Genomic DNA, 21,464 nt, shown 5'->3' with positions numbered 1-21,464 from the left:
TCACAATTTCGTTAGGTGCCACTAGTAGTGCATAAATTACACAGTGTAGCTTTTAATTAGGGCTATTGACTTATTGCGTTAATTTAGTGTGATTAAGTATATGATGCATTAAAATTACCACAATTAATCATGCTCCCAATGCGTACGTAAATTTTGTAATTTAGCAAAGGCAGCACAGCCTTCCACAGACGCACTTTTGTGATTAAAGACATTTCAGACTACATTTGACTTCATTAGCGTTCTAAAAACACAGCCATATGACTAGAGATGCAACCAAAGTGAGACGCTACGAAAGTTCCCATCTGACCTACAATTAAAAATAGCTCAGATAGAAGAAGGTCAACAATGGGGTTTTGTAATCAATGACATGGAAATAAAACAAACAATATTTGGACTTTTAAGCCACTTTTTGTATTGTAGAAATGCTTAGTCCCACACTATATATACAGTATATGATGTAATGTATATGAATTATCTTTTAGGTACACTCAGTAATTTTTTTACTCAAAAACGTTTAACTCCTAAAGACATCATTGTAATTTTGCAATATATGTAGGAAATCATGAACTCTCACATTAAAATGAAGACTCCAGTCATATCAGTATATGTATAAAAACATATACCTTATAAAAGCTGTTTTATTCTACATGGAGAGGGCCCACACATGGGGCCTGCCATGTAAGAATCACATGACCTGCTGAATACTACTTGCTTAATCACAGTTATTGTCTTGTTATTTGACACATTCACTCATTGATTAACGTAATCATGGCTGACTGAATACAATGGCATCTGAAAGTGAAAACTATTGATTTTAAATGATGCTGCATCCAAGCCGCTAGGTGTCAGTGTAAGTCCAAGATGACACAAAGAGAAAAGTTACTGAGTGCAGCTTTAATTATAATAATTATTATTTATCACTGTATAATTATCATTATTTTTAATATTATATACTAAATTATCTTTATTTGGGGCCCTTCTCAGTAAATATTGATATATGAGATTAATCACGATTAATTATTTGGCACATCATTTAGTTAATTAAATTCAATAAATGTAATTGAATGTATAGTTTTTAGTATTTTATTATGAAAACAAATGTTTAAATACAATTATAGACTCACCGTACCGTATTTCCCTATTTTACCTTGTTTTCTCTGTTGGTCCTAGTTTTCGCTTTCTGTGGGTTTAAGACTCAGAATGAAACGGTTAATGCTTGCCTCATTCCAAAATTGCTTCCTATAAAAGGAGAAGCACGTCTGCCGGGCACGTCTCCCCATGATTACAGCTAATTACCATCGAGCGGACGCCTCGCGGCCCCAGTCATGCAGCTTTAATTGACCGTTATTCATCTGTGGGCCGCGCAGGGCGGTGGAGAGTTTGGCAGGCCTGGCCAGTGCCGCCCAGGCTAATTGTGAGGCCTGAGGGATTTAGCCAGGTGATTACACACTTCACAGTGTAATTACATAAGCATGGCTGGGCTGCTGGCCCGACTCATGGCCCCAAGGTCACACGCTGCCTTCTTCCAGATTAATTGGAGCTGCCACAGAAGTGCGAGGCACCGGCGGAAAGTGGTTATACGATTAGCATTAAAATTTCAACAGCGGCACAATCGATCGATGACCCCCACCCCGAGCACTCCCAGCCCTTCATGTCTCTCCCCCCCCCCCCACACACCCTCTTTCCATTTCTCTCCCTCTATCTTTAGATTTTACCTTTGTTTTTGTTCAAGGATGAACACACACACAAGGGTTATTTAGTTTAGAAATTATGCAAAACACATCACATCACACACATGATGTAGAGCACAGCAAAATATTGCTTCTCTCTCTCTCTCCTGATTTTAGTTGCTTTTGTTTTTCACCTTTTACTTTTGAATGTTTATATGTTTATGTTCTGCTGTGCTGCTCGGTCTTTCTCTCCCTGGAGCAAACAGTGCTCAGTCGCAAGTACAGACCAATCACCCTTTTTTCGCCTGCTTTAGGTGTGAAGAGGTTTAATATATATTTATGCATGTTTGAGTTGTGTGTTGGGGGTAAATGTAGGGGCTTGTATCGGGCGTAAAAAGTTTTAAAAGTATACTTCACCCAACAATTTTAATTCTGTCATCATTTACTAACTCTCATGTTGTTGTAAATCTGTATGACTTACTTTCCTCTGTGGCACACAAAAGGAGAAATATGGAATCGGTCTTTGCTATGCAATCATGAAGAATGGGGACTCAAGCTTTCAAGCTTCATAAAGAACACAAAAGCACACTTAAAGTATCATAAAAGTGATCCATATAACTCACGAGTTACATTATAAGTCCTCGGAAGCCATACAATAGCTTTGTATGAGAAATAGACAGAAATATGTAATTATACGCTGATAAAATTTTCCTTCAGTGAGCTGTTTATCACTGCGTCTGAATCATTGTTGAACTCAAATACTGCATCAGTCCGATTTATGAACGAATCATTCAGACTCGATTAACTGATACATTGAAAAGATCAGACTCAAAAGAATGATTTGTTCACAAAACAGATATCTCTACTTTTCTCATAAACACACCAAAGAAAGCTACAGTGAATGTCAAGATTTTCAGTGAATACCAACCTAAATTTAAATCTATTTCTCAGACTAAGCTATTGTATGGTTTCAAAAGACTTGAAATATAACTCATATAGGCTGCTTTTGTTATACTTCTGCATCCTTTTGAAGCTTGAACGCTCCAGTCCACATTCTTTGTAATTGCAAGGAGAAAAGCGACCATTACATTCTTTAGAATGTCTCCTTTTGTGTTCCACAGAAGAAAGTAAGTCATATGGATTTGGAATGACAATAGGGTGAGTAAATAATGACAGAATTAAAATTTTTGGGTGAACTATCGTTTTAAAAAGATCTTAGGCGCTACACTGCTGCCTGGATTTCAACACCTAACCTCTAGTATTCGACACTAACTGCTCCTTTCCTCACAGCAACCTGGAGAGTCTTAGTATTTTTCCCTCTATCCTTTTCCCTGCTTACCCCCTCCTCACATTTTCCTTCTCTCCCGCCGGGGCTCAATAAAGGCAGTCGCTGCATTGTATGCGAACAGCCTGTGTTCTCTGCCTGTACAAAAGGAGAAAAATATAATTGAGGCTACGTGACACGCCACCTTTTTATTGGCAGAATACGGTGGAGAGAGACAGGAAGAGGAGGGGGTTGTGTGTGAATTGGGGTGGAAGAGGAAGGACTGTGTTAATTAGTGGGTGCTTCAGCCTGTAGCCCAGCGAGGCTGGGGGCCGCCCCAGCTGTCGGAGTATGACATGCTCTTATTGTGCATTCAGGCCTCATTACCAGAGTGGCAGGGCCACGGAGCAAGGGAGAGCAAGAGGGAGAGAGAGCGGGAGCAAGAGAGAGAAGATGATGGTGGAGGTGGAGTGGGGAGGCCCAGGATACAAACAGTGCTGCTGTCCGCTGCATGACAGGACTGATGAGGGGCTATAGTGGCTTGTATACACTGGAAAGAGTGATAAAAAATAACATGTGAAAGGGAACATAGTATTACCATAACACCACATAACTGTACCAGAATGTGCAAATTGCAGTGAATTCAAAAATCTACTTTATAACCAAAAAACTTTTAAGCCATTTTTCTCAGTTTCAGTGTTGGCGTAATTTCTGTGCTTTACCTTTGTAGGGCACCATACGATATTATACAACCCCAATTCCAAAAAAGTTGGGACAGTATGAAAATGATGAGAAAAACAGTAAAGTGTGCTTTGTAAATTATATTCACCCTTTGCTATATTGAAAGCACTAAAACTACACATTATATGATGTTTTTTTTTTCTTGTGAATGTCATTGTTTTTTTAATTGTACAGTAATTTCAAATCAGATGATTGCAACATGTTCCAAAAACGTTGGGACAGTCAAGTGTTTACCAATGTGAAACATCACCATTTTTTCTAATAACACTTATTAAGCATTTGGGCACTGAAGACACAACGTTAAGTTTAGAAAGTGGAATTTTCCCCCAATCATACATTATTTAGGTCTTTAGCTGCACAATTGTATGGGATCTTCATTGCCATATGGTGTGCTTTATAATGCGCCACACAATCTGAATTGGAGACGGGTCATTAAGGTCCTAAGCCTCATAACCATACAAGACTGTACAGTAAATGGGAAGTAAAATGGTTAGTGAATGGCATTTTATGTTGACATTTAGCAGGTTGCCAAAGATACACACCCAGTTCCAACAGTATTCAAACACTGAGCACAGTTGCAGTGCTAGTGATGGAAGATGTCGATGTGTGAACAGTAGCAGTTGGTTAATAATGGTGTGTTTTTGTGTGTACATAGGGACATCTCGCACCCTCCTCCATTGCTGTCCCCGCAGAATGCTCCTCACATCGCTCTTGGACCTCACCTGCGTCCTCCGTTCATGGGCATGCCTTCTGCCCTCTGCCAAGCCCCAGGTAAACTTTACCTCTGCTAGATAACACACCCTCATTTTAAATTCATATTCAACTTTCTTAAGCTAGGAGTTTATGTAAAGGACTATGGGTTATTTTCCACAAGAAAAGGCTCTAAAATCAATGCTGGTTTACAGTAGATTTTTGGAGCATACAGTAGCCCAAAAATGTATTTGGACTCTTTTGAACAATTAAGTAAAATTGACTGAATGGAATTTGATAACTAAATTTCAAAGAAAGTGACATCTGCAAACAAATGATCCTAGAGCAGGGGTCTTCAACCATTTTCAGGCCAAGGACCCCTTGGTTGGTAGCAAGATGGAGCCGGGACCTCCGTTACATATTGTATAAAATTGAGTGTTTTGTTTTATACCTATAAAAACATGTATAGTAGGCTACCATATTATTGTATATACATATTTAATTATGTTAACATTGCAAAGCCATTGAAATAATCATTAAATACTGCCCTGCTGAAAAGATCACCCAGCCTGGTCACACTAAAAAGTGTTGTCAAAGGCAGACATGTTTACTCACGCGAGCCTCCACTGTAGCACCACTGAACCTAATGTGCGTAATGTTTGAGTAGCGTGTCATGAGCAGTGGTCACGTGAATGGTTTGTCAGCACTGCGCGCTTCTGCTGGCTAGCTCAGTTTAGTCACACTTTAAGATTTGGTGCGCAGGTGCAAGGAACTTGTCGATAATGTGGAATTAAAAATTTATTAAAATACATATTCCTCTCTCTCACTATTGCTCAGGTGTGAGTGAGTGATTATTACAAATGCCAATGGTGGATCAAACAATAATTTGCGGACCCCTTGCTGAAGACCCTTTTAAGATAAGATAAGATTCAACTTTATTGTCATTGTGCAGAGTACAGGTACAGAGCCAATGAAATGCAGTTGTTTTCGCATATCCCAACTAAGCTGGGGTCAGAGCGCAGGGTCAGCCATGAAACAGCGCCCCTGGAGCAGATAGGGTCAAGGGCCTTGCTCAAGGGCCCAACAGAGGGTGTATTTCTCACAACTCTCAGCCATTTTATTTTTAATCACTTTAAACCAACTGTTGTTAGTGTGATTTTAAGAGGAAGTCAGTTCCCCTTAAGTTCACAATGTGTTACCACTGATGTAGTTTGTACATTAAATTTAGATATTAGGGCTGGGTTAAAAGCGATTTCCTGATGCATCCTGATCTTCATTTTAACGATCTCGATATTGATTCCTGAATCTCTATCGATCTCTCACTTTATGTGGCAACCCTCTACAATGCAAGTAAATCACTAACATATGTGACCAAATCTCATGCTATATGACTAAAAATGTCTTTGATTAGCCACTGGCTGGTAAATGTTCAGATTGCACGCACCAGTAATTGAGTAGGTAGTGGAGAAGTTATTAGCAGAGAGGTCCATTCACTGCGTGTTGAGAGTAAGGTTTGGTTAAACTCATTCTGTGTCCAAAGAAGAGATCCATGGATCCATTTGTCATTGAATATCTCTTTTAATACCCCCCTTTTTTTACAGTCAGTTGTTGATTAAATACAACAACAACAAAATAAAAAAAGAAATATTTAATTCTAATCACACATAAATGCGCTACAGAAACCATGCACATCCTCTCGCTCACTGGCTGAAAGTCTTATACTGTAGAGACAGTGCCGATTTAGCACGTGTTTTACATATCAATGTAAATACTAATAAAAGTACAAATTATGCATGTAAACAGTAAACGTAACAAAAATATATATGCAAAATAATATATTTGCAATTTCAAGATATTAATTAATTAATGGAATAGACTGAATTTGAACATTTTCGAAGGCTAAAAAGTGACCAATTTGATGAAAAACTAATAATAAAATATAATTTGTAAAATTAATATTAACAAATTGTACATAGAAGGGTTCCCTAGAAGATTCCTTTATAATTAAGAGTATTAGCTGAGAGAAAATGTCTTTCATATGTTATCAAAGTGGACATTGTAACAGAAATATACCCAATCGAATCGAGAGCTTGTGAATCGAATCAGGAATCTGTATCAATACCCAGATCTAATAGACATATATAGCACAAAAACACTATATTTCAAATAGATATCACATGTTTTATCCAAAGCGTCTTATAAAATGTGGAAGGATACAACATAATAGATTCACCTTAAGGAGACATTAACGTGAAAAGTGCTGCAATACAAAGTTTGAAATGTATTAGAAAAGTACAAGCCAAGACAGAGATTAGTGCAACAAATTTCTTTTTTCATTATGCATTTAGAAGTTTAGCTTGTCTATGTATTTATTTTTAAAGTATAGTTTTATTATTTTGTATGAATATGTAAAATATCCCTGTCCTGCAAGATGGAATGTTCTCTGTGTTTTTTCCTATAGGCTATGGTTTTCTGCAGCCTGCTCAGGCAGAGATGTTTGCACGTCAACAAGAGATTCTTCGTAAACAGAACCTTGCTAGGTAATTAATTATTACAGAATCGCGCCTTTGACCAACACTTCTGACACAGAGAAATGTAACATCACAATATACAGTAAATAAGCATTCTGTTGAATGTGCAACTGTTTGTATTTCACCAGAAGTAAGATATACAGGGTTTCTATGGTCATGGAAAACCTGATAATAAAGGAATTTTAAAATTCCAAGCCTGGATTTGTCAATGGAAAGAGAAATTCTATTTAGAGTATTTGTTTTTTTGTAGTTTTCTTTGTTATAAACCATTTAATCAGGTAGAAATAGCTTTTTTGTTAATGTAATATAAAAATATTTTTTAAAAACCTCAAAAGGTGTGGGAACACTGGATTGATGATGCACACAAACACTGTGATCTGGTTCATGATATTATCCAATAGTTAAAAGATTTTCTTAGGAAAAATGTATTTCCAAGTGGCATAGTGCCTCTCTGATTGCAGTTTTTCCTCCCAGATTGGAAATGTCTGCTGAGTTGTTGAGGCAGAAGGAGTTAGAGAACCTCCACAGGCAGCGACTGCTGGTCGACCCGCTGGGCCTGCATCCCGGGATCCCAGCTGATCACCCTGCCCTGCGCAGCCTACAGGAAATCCCAGAAGGCCACCCACTTCGAGAGGAGCTAAATCGCCGCAACGCTGCAATGTTGGTTTTACGCCACAACAACACCCCGTTGCTCTCCCTCAACCACCAGGGGGCAGCAGCGGGCACTTCTTCTAAAGACCTCAGCAACAGGAAGAGCCTGAGGAAAGGAGGACCACTCAGGGGGGACCAACAAGGGGGATCATCTGAGAATAAAGAGATGGAGGGATGTACACGGGACGAAGACAACGAGGGACAGGACGAGGACATTAAATACTCTGAGAATGATGCAGAGGTTGAAGACAGGCCAGAGAGGTCTTCTAAAACAGATGGACATGGACTCAGTTCAGATGTGTGCCAAGGCAAGGATGTGACCAAGTCTAATGAAGGGGTGAAAGAGTTGGGAGAGGGTTCAGGCAGGCTCAGTGCTCCTTGTAGCTCCACTGGGCCTGAGTCACCAACCCGCCACCTCTTCACATCAGGACTGAGCAAGAGTGAGGCCAAGTACCTGCCACCAGGAACTATGCCACCCCTACCCACCCTGCCCGGACAGATGCTGCCCTTCACCTTTCCATACACCAGCCCTTACTTCCACACTGGTGAGTTTACAGCTCTATAATGTTCACGATAAGATCAATTCCCATCCAATTAGAGAAACTGGCTATGTCTGAAACCCAAGGCAGCTGCCTGAGTGCCTCACTGCCCAGTCAGTCACTGGCTTAACAGGCAGCATTTTGTTTATGAAGTTATGGCCCAAAGTTTCAGACTGACTTCTAAGCAGGGCTAGGTGATACGTCCAAAAATATTATCACAATATGTTTTTTCATATCGTTTGATATCGGTATTTATCAAGATATGCATTTCACACCATTAATAGGGAAGGACATCCACATGTTTGTTAGACCGCAAGAATAAATGTAAACATAACTTGTTTGTTTACAAGTAAACTCCACAAGGTAAACAACCTTTTAATATGAAGTTCAAGAAGTATACTCAGTTTAGGATTTAATCCTACATAAGGGTTTGTCCTCTTTTCGCCACAATTTTATCGACATTAGAGGCCGTTTGATTCCTCATGGCCGTTCATTTTTAAGTTTCCAAAAATGTTCTTCCTGCTTTCAGCCCAATGCGTGTCAGCTACGTAACCCATATATGATGTGATTGCTGAAGTCTTAAAGTAATTAAGTCCATTGAAAGAATTTCTTGCCTATGTCAAATAATTAGCAGATGTCACAGCGCTATGGATCATGAAAAAACTTTTAACTAAACAGAACCTAAATAAACAGTAATGGTGTTAATGTCGGAGTTGCTGTTGTGTTCAGTCAACAACTGTATTGCATTGTCAGTGTTATCTTGTTCGGTACACAACAATATCATATTAGCGGATAGCTAGCAAGCTGCGATTCAGTTAGCTAGTTGTGTGTATAACTTTACCAAACTGCTTGTGTTTTTAGAGACAAGCACCTGATCACCTAGATGTAGAACATAGGCTTCATATATTGAATATTACACAAAAGTCTATCATCAATATCAAGGATTTCATTATTCTAAATATAGAGCTTGTTATATCACCGAGCCCCATTTCCAAGGCACTATAACTTAATGTTTAATTTTCTAAAACAAATTCAAGTAAGCTTTAGAGATGCCCAAGCAGTATTTAGTTACTAAAATGCCTTTTTCTTGGCAAAAAATAAAGTGTCATAAGTAAAAAAAAAAAAAAAAAGAATGGGCCATTTTTATTCTTTCAACCAAATGCTGAACCACACATAAATTATTGTGAGATTTATGGCATATATGCATATATGCATATATTATATATATATATATATATATATATATATATATATATATATATATATATATATGCATATATTATAGGCACATATGGTGCCTTAAAAACAGCCAGATGTAGGCATCTTAATAGACAGGATGTTATGCAAATAACCTTGTTTACTTCCAACCTTTGGATACTGCCTGTTAAGGCAACATTTCTGCTTTTAGACACAGCCACTGTCTCAAACTTTATTTTAAAGGCATTCATTTCCATGTTTCTTTCCTCCAATTCCAGCTCTGCAACTTTCCTTTAAAAAACACATACACTTACACTCAGTGCAACCAGTGCCTGTTCTTCAACTTGTATCAAGGTATCTGGAGCTTAAATAGTATTAATTGTCCTTAGAGATACAGAGAGAGAGAGAGAGTGAGTGTGAGAGAGAGTGTGTGTGTGTGTGTGTGTGTGTGTGTGTGTGTGTGTGTGTGTGTGTGTGTGTGTGTGTGTGTGTGTCTGACAAAAACAGCCCAAAAAAAGCAAGCCCAGTGCACGTTTTAATGGGAAATGAGCCTACTAATGAGGAAGTGACCAACTCATAGAGAGGCTGGACAAACCCTCCACAGGCATTTTTGTTAAACCTGAACATACACACCACATACAAAAACATGTTGGCGTTCACATGCAAATGGACCAATATACCAGATGTTCTAGACCCTCATGTGTTGAACATAAAAAAAGGTTTTTACCAGAATGGCCAGGCTTCTCTTTTTTATATAAATGTAAGTCTATGGCGATACCAGCTGTCAAGATAAAAGAAAGTACCATAAAACACCATAGAAGTTTTCCAAACGACTCAAGTGTTATATTCCAAGTCTTCTGAAGCCATATGGTTTATGCTGTCATTTTTATTTGTATAGCACTTTTCACAACACGTACTGTTTCAAAGCAGCTTTACAGAAAATTATTATGTGATGAACATTATTGTTCACTGAAAATCTTGCCTTCTGCATTTTTAAATCTGGTATGTTCATGATACACACAATCACTTCCTTCTTTGCATACAACCATACAACACAAGCACAGCAACTGCAGTGCTACAGTAGGGGTAGATGAAGCAGGAGAAGATGATGTTGTGAACACTCCATGTTTGAAGTGCGGAAACATGAAGGATATTTGAGAAGATTTTCTGTGAATAAAGTAGTCAAACTTTCGTCAAATGGAAAAAGAGCAACCTGAATATTTTCACTAAATAACTTATATATATATATATATATATATATATATATATATATATATATATATATAGTGTTGCACAGAAACAACTTGCAATGTGAACAACATGAGAGTGAGTAAATGATGACAAAATGTACATTTTTGGGTGAACTATCCCTTTTTTTTAAGACTTATCACTTAAAAAAATACAATATATATCAACATATCAGAGAAGCACATAAGGTTTAACACTTAATTAATATCTAGTTATATTAGGCAAGTAACTTGTGTTTTTGTCCCCACCCATCTCAGATGAGTTTGAGCAACCTCAGCCATTTGAAACTCATTACCTGCAGTGTTTCTATCCAGCTGAGAGACCTCCCCCAGGAAAGAGCCCTGCCGCTGACCTTTACCAAACTCTGTAATTGGCAGGGTTAAAAACAGAGCGCTGTGTAGGCACAAGCAGGGATAGGGGGCTTTCTGTCTCTAATGATTTCTGTTTCCTCTCGGCCCGCCGGGCCCACAGGCGCCATGGGAGGTCTTTTCATGGATGGAGAAGAGGCAGGGGCAGCAGAGGACATCAGCAAGTGGAGTGTGGAGGAGGTGTGCAGCTTCATCAGCAGCCTAGCAGGCTGTGGGGAGTACACACAGGTGAGGACAAGAGCAGGAGCAGAGCGTTGGACACCTCCCCTCCTCTCCCCTGCCTTCAACAGGGGATATTGGAGATTTACAGCACAGAACAAAGATCACAAGTGCTGCAAATTTGTAGACGACATTTGACCGAATTAGCTTGCTTTAGTTTTTTTATAGTGTTCTTTAAAAAGTTAGAAGGCCGCTCTGCGCTGCTCTTATCTTTCTCACTCACAGCTCTGTCGTCTCTCACATTTCACCACACTGGATGAGAGTCTGTCGCATGTTCAATGCATCACCTAAACCCCACCGTCGACCGCAGCACACCACATTTCAATGCTGTGTGTGCATGAGCCTCCCCATGGATTGAGAGTTGTGTGAATTGTGTTAACATAGAGTGAATTGGTTCATAAATGTCAGCTGAGGTCAGATTGTCTCTTCCAGGTGTTCAGAGAGCAGGCCATTGACGGCGAGACTCTTCCATTGCTGACAGAAGACCATCTACTCAACAACATGGGTTTGAAACTGGGGCCCGCACTCAAGATCCGTTCTCAGGTAAATAAATGACCTGTTACACAAAAAACATGACCCAGTTTACACCTGGTATTAAGATCTGTTTCGGTTTATCCGATCACAAGTGGACAGCGCTAAATACAGGTGTAAATGGAGTCCAAAATATTTTGTTATCCAATCATTCAAACCACATGCAATATTACACAGCATGTAGTATAAATGGTCATGTCCAGACACCTGTCAATCAACCACTCCTCTAAAACAAGGGTTGTAATTTTGTTCAGGCTTAACGAGAATACCTGACCGATCTGGAAAAAATAAAAGTCTTGTGAATTTCATTTTAACACTCTTGCTAGTTTATTTATTTTTTTATTTACAATGTCTAACAGTGTGCTGGATATAGTACATACAGTCTTTTTTTTCTTCTGAAAGTCATGAAAATACTCACAGTGTCATTTCCAGTATATCGCAGTATATTTGTTTTGTGTTTAATAGAATTCTGTGGTGGAAATTACATTTTTAAAGTTTTTTAAATAAAATGGCGGACTCCTTTGTCTTGATAAGATTAATTTAACAGTTCATATTTTATATGTCCTACATACACAAAATTAAATAATATTTTCAATTTTTTTATTTTAAACTTAGGTAAACAAGTACAGAGTTTAAACTAAAATTACCTTAATTTAAAAACAACAAGAAAGTTAGTTATAATAAATATCTGATATTTTTAATAATAATGAATCTCTGGAACATAAAAATTGAAAAAGTTGAAGAAACACTCACATATGCAGTGGCACAGATCATGTGAAGCAAACAAATATAAAGAATTCTGCCTGAAGCATTCTAGTATAATTGAGATTAAAATTCTAGTATAACTGGGATTTAAATTCTAGTATGATTGGGAGAAATGGTGCAACAATTTTTTTGTGCATAATTTATTGTGCTTTGTCACGAACACATGTTAACACACACTAATGTAGTGACCTTCCCATTGACATTTGATCACAAGTGGTCACAGGAGACATATATTACTACAAGGCCTATCAGCTGACTGTGATTGGAGATCTTAATACCAGGTGTAAACTGGTCAAAATTTTCGGTAGAGGCAAGCACAGCCTAGAGTTTCCAAATACAGTTCTCACAGTAACTGTATACTTTAGTATTGCCTTAGTTGTGTAATAAATTTTTGTTATTCTCTTATCTGAGCAGATTTGGAAGCAATCTGAAAACATTCTTGTTGTATCATTAGTACTATACATCCTTGTGCACTTCCTGTTTAATGTATGTTGAGAAATAACGTTGGCATGTGGCTGCTTTCCTCAGGTGGCGCGACGTATTGGCAGAATATTCTACATGACCAGCTTCCCGCTGGCCCTCCCGCTGCCGCCATCTGCTCTGCGCCCCACAGACAGAGACCCCCTACCAGCCGAGACCCACCCTCCTTCCACCGGCAGCACTTCCTTGCCATTCAGTGTGCCCCCTCCCTCATGCCGCGCCTCCCCCAAGCAGGAGAACGGAAACCCCTCTGCAGCGGGAGCCTACGACTCCACTAAACCTCCCTCGTAGAGTTGGCCATTAAAACTCTTGACTGCTTCTCCATATAGTAGAGGCAGTGCTCCAAGGAGGAAGTAAAGACAGAGAGAGGGCATGAAGGGGGCCCTCTCTGAACTATTCTTTCCTTCCTCTCCCCCCACCCACCCCCTGCCCGCCACCCCACTATATACACCTCCAAATATAAAAAGTAAACTTAAGGACCTTTACGCAGAGGAACTTAATCGTTTTAGGGAAAGTGTGGCTGAAATAGCTCCACCCTTCGCAGTGGTTGGAGGAAGCTAAAATAATCCAAAGATGTGCAAATAGGGACAACAAAGGAAGGGTTAAGAGTGTGCGAGAGGAAAATGCGAGTAGACAGCTGCTGATAAACGGCGTGCCAGAATTCAGCTAGTGCGCAAGGTCAAAATGGACACTGTTGGAAAGCATCCTTAGCTGAGGTGAGCTCTTGTGGTACCCAACAGGACTTGGAAACAGACATTTTCTTTTACTGCTTTCTCTCCACCTCCACCAAATTCTAACATTTCAAATTCTCTGGAGTTGGTTTAGCTTTGAGAGACTAAACCATCAAAAGAGGAGTCAATACGAACAGGATGGAACTCATTTGCAGTTTTAACCAGTGCAACTATGCATTCCACATTCCAAAACCAAAGATTGGATGGATGTGGAATTTTTAATGGAGATCAAGCTTTGATTTAGCAGTGACAAAAAAGGTACACCGATACAGGGAGTTGGGTTTCGGAAATGACCTCAAGAGATGTGGAAAGCACTTAAACTTCATGTGACCAAAAGCCATGGCCCGACCACTCACCTGACGAATGTCTGGGCCCCATTTTACTTTCACTACTGCGAAAAAGAAGAATTGAGGATGGATGTACAGGTATGCCCATCCCAATGCCAGTTCATAGATGGAGGTCACAATTACTGCTGTGGGAATTGTTATCCTGAATTGTACAGAAACTTGCTCAAGATGAGAATATACTGAAGTTGAAATTAGTGGTACGTTTCGTTAAATGTAGTTGCACGAGTTTAAATCTTTATTACTGAACAAAATGTGACTGGCTGACTTGGTGGCACTTTTTGTTCAACTTTTTTCTGTTTGCTGTGTACTCCATTTGTAATAATCATGAGCCTCATTCTTAAATGTCACTTCAGCATATAAATAAGGAAAAAAGTAATATTTATAGGAATTTCTGTTCGAGCAACAAAATGTAAGTAAATTGCCCTTAAATTGAACCCAAAGAACAATACTTTTCTCTTTGTTGCAGGGAAATTGAAGGCACAAAGCTCTTTATGCAAATCTTTGAAATTGTTTGTTTTTAAATATGTAAGCAATCAATTAAAATTGTCTCTAGATTTCCCATCAATGTTTTGTCTTCATCCTATTTTTCTATTCTCCACGGGGCGAAATAAATCCTATTGAAAACTTTCAGATGCTTTCCTCTTGTTTTTATTTGGTTTATGTTTATTTCCAAACTCCTCCACAATAGGGCAGGGAGTGGTGGCCCCAGTGGACGGGAAAGGCAGGGTTCAGGTCAACAACAGCTGTCAGAGCGTCAGGTTCAGTCACAGGCCAGGGCCCCTGTGGCCCCTCTCTCTCGCCTAACCCAAAAAAACAACTGACTCTCAAGGACCATCCGCCCTTTAAAAAAAAAACTATTTTACTGCACCCTGTGACTGCCAGCACCAGGTGCTGTGTGATAGACTGTGCACAGGGTGATAGACGAGTAAACCTTTTACCCAGTCACAGACTCTGGCATGATGCATGCAGCTGCTCTAGTGGAAACAGAGTTTCTTCTAATGCAGCCCAGCAGACGTTCACTCATGGTGGCCTGAATTTAACTTCGCCTGGAGTTCTGTAAACCTCCTAACGCTGGAAGCTAGTTTGGAAAGAACGAACAGAATACATGTCAAAATATGAGTGCACTCACACTGCCATTATGCAACAGAGATGATGCTAAAGCAATAAACAACATCTGTTGCACTAGGCATGAAGAACCAGTTGTGAGCCCAACACAGGATTTTTAAAAGTTAGAAATAACAAAGAGATTATTTTTTTACTATTCCCTCAGTGAAATCTGCTGGTGGTGGATTATTTACCTCGGCCACTGATATTAATAATGCCTTTAAAGAATTCTATCTTGATCATTACAGTTCCACGTCTTCGTCTACTGCTGAGGATATAGAAACTTTGTGGAACCATTAGAACTTCCTAAACTGACTGATGATTTTTTGATCATATGATACAGAACTGGCTCCAATTTTGCTAGAATTATACAGAATCATTAAAGAATGGTAAGCTCAGCTAGTAAAGATGCTGACTACCACCCCTGGAGTCATGAGTTGGAATCCAGGGTGTGCGGAGTGACTCCAGCCAGGTGTCACCCAAATTGGCCGGGTTGCTAGGGAGGGTAGAGTCACATGGGGTAACCACATCGTGGTTGCCATAATGTGGTTATCGCTCTGAGTGGGGTATGTGATGAGATGTGCGTGGATGCCGTGGAGAATAGCATGAAGCCTCCGCAAGCGCTATGTCTCTGTGGTAACGTGCTCAACAAGCCATGTGATAAGATGTGTGGATTGATGGTCTCAATCTGCACATGAGACTGAGATTCGTCCTCCGCCACCCGGATTGAGGCGAGTCACTACTCCACCAAGAGGACTTAGAGCGCATTGGGAATTTGGCATTCCAAATTGGGGAGAAAAAAAAATGGGAAGCTTCCACCAACCATGACCCAAGCCCAGATCAGTCTTATTCTTAAGAAGGCCAAAGATCCAAGCGAGTGTAAGAGTTACAGTCCAATTTCCCTGATACAGCTAGACATTACTTAATCGCTAAAAAAATTTGGACAATATTTTAAAGTTACAACATCTCTTATACATATAGATCAGGGTTTATCGTTTTAAGATTTTGGAGTTGGATGGGTTTGGGGAATAATTTTATTGGATGGATTAAGTTACTTTATAGACACCAGGTAGTGGAGGTACAAACAAATTGATTAATTTCAGATTATTTTGCTCTGGATATGGACACCCGGCAGGGTTGCCCTCTTTTCCCATTATTGTTTTGTCTTGCCCTGTAACCATTAGCAGCCGTGATAAGACATGAGGATAGATTTTCCAGGGTTGTGGCAGGAGGTCTTGTGGAGGGCAAGTCTCCACAAGATTTTAGTTTACTATTATGCTTTTCAGGGCCCCTCCCTGGTTTTGCATTGAACAAGAGGGCCTTACCCCTATTTCACCATTACAAAGTCTTTCTACAAAATTTCCCAGAAAGGTGAAGTCTCATCCCATAATTTCGCACTTGTAATCAACGTGGTCATAGGTTTCCTGCATGTTCAATTCTGATATTTATCTGAATATTGCCTCAAGCATATGGTTGAACCCTAAATTATGCATTTATAAGTCCCTCTTTTGCTGGTCGGAGTGGATTGAGGGGTGTTGCTATGCTTGGAGACAAGTACAAAAGAAGTATTGAGATCTTTTGATAATATTATACATTATACATAATTTCTATTGGACCCCCCCTCTAGGTTGTGTAGACTTGGTTTAAAAGATACACCTACCTGTTGGAGATGCCAGTCAGAAGATCGGGGCATAGCCCATGGCTTTTGGTTCTGTGCGAAGATTCAGGAGTTCTGGTGGAAGTCCAGAACTTCATCAGTGAGGCCTTGAACACTGATGATATTCTCTGCCGTAGACTGTGTATTTTCGGGGATGGGACAGTCATTGATATAAATTACAAATATGCAGGGTTGGAAGGGTTACTTTTGAAATGTATTCCACTACAGATTACATGCTGTAAAATGCCATTTGTAATGTATTCCATTAGATTACTCAAGGTCAGTAACTTATTCTAAATATTTTGGATTACTTCTTCAACACTGGTAGATTTCACTTGTTTTGACTATAAAAAACTCTGCCAGAACAGTAAGACAAAATACACACGTTAAAAATACATTCTCTGAAAAACCCAAATATCTTATGCAGTTTAAATTGTAACTGTAGTGGAATACAGTTACTTATATTTTGTATTTTACATACGTATTCTGTTACTCCCCAATGCTGCAAATATACATAAAAAAGTTGGTTCTGTCCAGTGTGACGATTGAGAGGCAAATAATTCTTAGGGGTGGAAAGGCAGCCTATTTTCACCCATAATTATCCATCTTTAGCATTGCATCTAAACACCTTTACTGCCATTCTTACCAGCTAATCCAATAACTGTTTGAGTTGACAAAAACAGATAATAAACCGATAATTTCAAAAGTTGTGCAAACACACTTGATTTTTTTTTTTTTTAAAGCTGATTTTTGGTAGTTATCAACATATTGGTGTGCATGTAAACACTCAATGAGATAAAAATCTAGATTTTACGATGCATCGAATCGGTTTCGATTCTTAAATCCCAAATCTACTACAATGAGATGAAATCACGTGCATTTGAATCCAAATTTGGTTCTATGTTACTAAAATATATATATATGGCAACTGGCTGGTAAATGTATAGATTTTACTCTCCAGTAATTGTGGAGTATTCAGCAGAGACCTTTCACTGTGTTGAGATTAAAAGTTGTTCCGCATAATGTGTGTCCAAAGATGAGATCCACATGAACTATTTGTCATTGAATCGTGTCTCTTTTAATACCCTTTCTGTTCTTTCAGTCAGTTGCTGATCAAAAACAACAACAAAATCATTTAATTCTATTCACCCATACGACACATGAGATAAAGCCATTCGAGTCTCTCTCATCAGCATTTGCTCATTTACAGACGCTCTTTACAGAAATGCTTGCTTTCTTAGAGAAAGTACCGTTCTTTTTAGTACTTGTTCAACAAATGAATGTAAATACTACAAATTACATAAAGAAATATGTAACAAAAAATGATATATTCAATGTTATATTTATTGACTATTGGATTTGAAAAATGTGACCAAACTGATGAAAAACTAATACATAGTAGTTAGTAAAATTAATCATTTTGTAATGTACCTAGTATAATACAGGTCCCCTGTATAATTGACAGCATTAGCTGGGAGAGAATTTCTTTCATATGTAACCAAAAACAAAGAAACATTTTAACTGAAATATACCCATATGAATCAGAATCAAGAGCTTTTGAATCGGAATCAAATCAGGAAATCTATATCAATACCCAGCCCTATCAATGAGTGGAGTATGCTCAGCTCATTTTAACACATTCAGCCTGGTTTAAATCCATTTAATTTCCTGCACCATAACCTGAGCTGTGTGAAGTCCTGGCAGCTTAAAAACTTTTCAAAAGAGCCAAGCCTGCAGAAAGTTTTGTGAAAGTACTGAAGGAGACGTTTTGGCGAGAGAACAGGCTGCCCTCTGTTTCTTCTTCTCTTTTCCCACCTGTGCAGCATAGCATGGCAGTGGATGATACGAGTTTGGCAGCCTGGTGTTCCGGGCCAAACCCTCTGCCTACACCTCCCTCCTCTGCGCTGCCCATTCAATGCATTTAAAAGCAAGCAGTGCCTTATTTCAAAACCCTGAGGTGAAAACAACTTTTTACCCCACCCCTAAATACTATAATCGTTCTATAAAATTCTTGATTTTTGTTTTATTATTGTAGATGAAGAGTGTAACTTTAGCACCAAATAGAATTGAACAGTAATTGAATAATGAAATATAATTTTAGAGTGGTTTTGAACAAACGCCATTAGTTGTGGCCCAAACAGGCTGCTCAAACAAACAGAATGCAATTCCGTTTTAGGCCACTGGTAGCACAGAAATTACACACTTCACCTTAAAGGAGTAATTATTGATCATCACACTGTGCAAGTGAAAATTGACTTGAACTGTAAATAATAGTTTGAAAACTTTTTTTTTAAAGAATGATCTTTAATTTGATAGAATATGAATTGTTAGAAGATGAATTTAGAAGTCTTTTTGTTTAGATTCACACATTTAAAAATACAGTGGTGCAAAAGCAAACATCACTACAAGAGGGGCTGTACATAGCTCTTAATAATGGTGCAAGTTATGCCTGTATGTGAAATAGAAATGTCAGTCTGAAACAACACTGTAACTTTAGTCCTGATCAGACAGCTCCAGGTCCTCGACCATATCATCATCTCCCTGTGCCACCATCTTCAGCTCTGTGCTCAACATCTTCCGCTGTGATTTAACTTCAGAAGTCGAGGGCTTGTTTTGGTCACCATCTGAGAAGGATAATGAAAGAAATTGGAAAGAGAAACAATTTGGAAAATAAGTGTCAAACACACATATATATACATATATATATATATATATGTGTGTGTGTGTGTGTGTGTGTGTGTATGTATGTACATATATAAATGAAATCCATTTACAGCATTATTTTAGAAGACATCCTCACTATGCACCATTTTTCACTAGTGTCTAAAATTTTGCACAGTACTGTACATCTCAAGATACTTAATATATTTATTTATACAGTTAGAGAATTGTTAACAGGGAAGATCAAATAAAATAAAACCAGATATATTAACCTGAATCATCCTCTGAGGTGTCCACATCCTCATCAGCACTCAGGTCTGAGAGGTCCTCAAGATCTTCACCATCAGAGTCGCCCTGTTCCTCTGTAAAGAGATGAAGTAAATGTCTTTTGAACAATCATCTTGAGGAAATGAGGACAAAGAAAAGGGTGAACCAGTATGAACTAAATTTCAAAGGGACAGTTATCCCCAAAATAAGAGTTTTCATTTTTGGGTGAACTATCCCTTTAAGGCATTGGCATTACCACCTGTACAACCTTTGTAAGAAGCTTCAAAGAATTATTGAAGTACTAAAATAACAACATAAAAAAATATGCCAATGCCCATAAACCGTTCTTGTAGAAACTAAAATATACCACAACTGACCTACCTATGCTGCTCACATAAGTGTTGCTACGCATTTAAATTTTCTGTTTAAAATGACATGTTAAAAATGATGTTTTAAGAGGTGCATGTGTGTGGGAGTGTCTTGTGCTCTCTGAAGAGGATGGGTTGAAATCCCTGAGCTTTGAAGTGGGATTTGATTAGATGCTGCCTGGGAGGTGAATGGCAGCAAAGACACCTCCCCAGCCAGGCACCCACCACCCGACACCATGTGCACACCTTGCTGCCAACAGCAGTCTTATGCATCTTCATATATCCAGAGAAAGGCTGACCATAGAGCTCATGGGTTCAAAAGGTACAAAAGTCTACCATGAGCACAAGGAGAAGACTCTAATGACTCCCTGCGGGGTGATCAAGAAGGTAAAATTGTAAAAGGAAAACACATTTTCTTTTTAATTGGTAACTTAAGAAAAAAGTTACAAATATTTTGTATTCCCAAATAAACTTCTTTTTTCTTAAATGTTCGTTAATCGACGGTTTCAAATTCTTGATTTTTTTTCTTCTTAAATATCATCATAAATAACATCTTAAATTGTAAAAGATGTTTAATGAATTGACTTGTCATTGGGTGGGCTGTTTACGTAGAAATTTTATTTTAGACTGAAACTTTTTTGACACTTGTGTTTATATTTTTATTTTCAGCTTGTAAACTATGTAAATGTTATCACCAAATTCAAACAATAAATGTTGTTTTGAAGCTTAATGTGGTGACCAATCATGCCAATTCAAACAGATGCGCTGCATATAGCGCTCTTTCGAGTTAATAGAAACATAATAATTATAACATTAGAAAGCTGCTACTTTCTTTTCATCCCCCATCCACATCCCTATAGGAGTTGGGCAAAGCAGAGACAGCCTCCGCCACCTTTTCCCATTTACATGCCTCATACTTTCCTATGTGATATTATTATCAAGCTTCCCAATGAGAACTTTTTCTTGCAGTAATTTCCTCAACAAGAACATTCAGATCTTGTCTAAGTTTTTGTTTATTTTCTTTTTCTCCAAGTCAAATTAAAAGTTATCAAATGGTTAGCAGCACGTAAATTCTCCTTTGATGTTTAATGTCGTTAAACTAACATCTCATGAAATAATTATCGTGAGGTGCTTGATAATTAAAAAAAAAAAAAAAAAAAGGATAAGATATATTTATCATTACAATTTTCCAGTGAAGTATTGAAGTATTTTTGTAGGCTATTAGACAAGGCAACTCCATTAGCAGGCTCATCAGACAATGTCAAAGCATTAATACAAATATTAAGATGTTTTAAAGAAAATATTTTAGTACTTTAAGAATTGCACTTAGGAAAATTCTTACGAACTTCTTATAATTTATCCTAAGAAATTAGGGCAGTAAGGATCACTACTTTATGTTAAGAATGTGAAATGTCAGAATAGAGAGAATGATTTA

The 21,464-nt window shown here is 38.4% G+C and overlaps 2 protein-coding genes across 5 annotated transcripts in view; one reads left to right on the top strand and one right to left on the bottom strand.

Moving 5' to 3' along the window:
- The window catches only part of samd11 (sterile alpha motif domain containing 11), a 138,428-nt gene extending 123,849 nt beyond the window's left edge, over positions 1 to 14,579 (top strand). For 3 of the 4 annotated variants that reach the window (XM_052092168.1, XM_052092165.1, XM_052092167.1), the window contains exons 8-13: positions 4,331 to 4,446; positions 6,827 to 6,905; positions 7,371 to 8,092; positions 11,003 to 11,127; positions 11,551 to 11,661; positions 12,943 to 14,579. In XM_052092168.1, coding sequence (XP_051948128.1) covers positions 4,331 to 4,446; positions 6,827 to 6,905; positions 7,371 to 8,092; positions 11,003 to 11,127; positions 11,551 to 11,661; positions 12,943 to 13,185 — 1,396 coding nt within the window. In that variant the 3' untranslated portion in view covers positions 13,186 to 14,579. The remainder of the gene's footprint in view (positions 1 to 4,330; positions 4,447 to 6,826; positions 6,906 to 7,370; positions 8,093 to 11,002; positions 11,128 to 11,550; positions 11,662 to 12,942) is intronic. The other variant, XM_052092166.1, reaches the window with a different exon arrangement.
- Positions 14,580 to 18,062: 3,483 nt separating this feature from the next.
- The window catches only part of noc2l (NOC2-like nucleolar associated transcriptional repressor), a 59,150-nt gene continuing 55,748 nt past the window's right edge, over positions 18,063 to 21,464 (bottom strand). The window contains exons 18-19 of the mRNA XM_052092037.1: positions 19,667 to 19,756; positions 18,063 to 19,357 (exon numbers count right to left, since the gene is read on the bottom strand). Of these exons, the coding sequence (XP_051947997.1) occupies positions 19,227 to 19,357; positions 19,667 to 19,756 (221 nt within the window). The 3' untranslated portion in view covers positions 18,063 to 19,226. The remainder of the gene's footprint in view (positions 19,358 to 19,666; positions 19,757 to 21,464) is intronic.

Source organism: Xyrauchen texanus, chromosome 25, assembly GCF_025860055.1.
Source record: "Xyrauchen texanus isolate HMW12.3.18 chromosome 25, RBS_HiC_50CHRs, whole genome shotgun sequence".
Taxonomy (NCBI): domain Eukaryota; kingdom Metazoa; phylum Chordata; class Actinopteri; order Cypriniformes; family Catostomidae; genus Xyrauchen; species Xyrauchen texanus.
The sequence above is the reverse complement of the archived record's forward strand: the minus strand, read 5'-3'. Positions and strand labels throughout refer to the sequence as shown.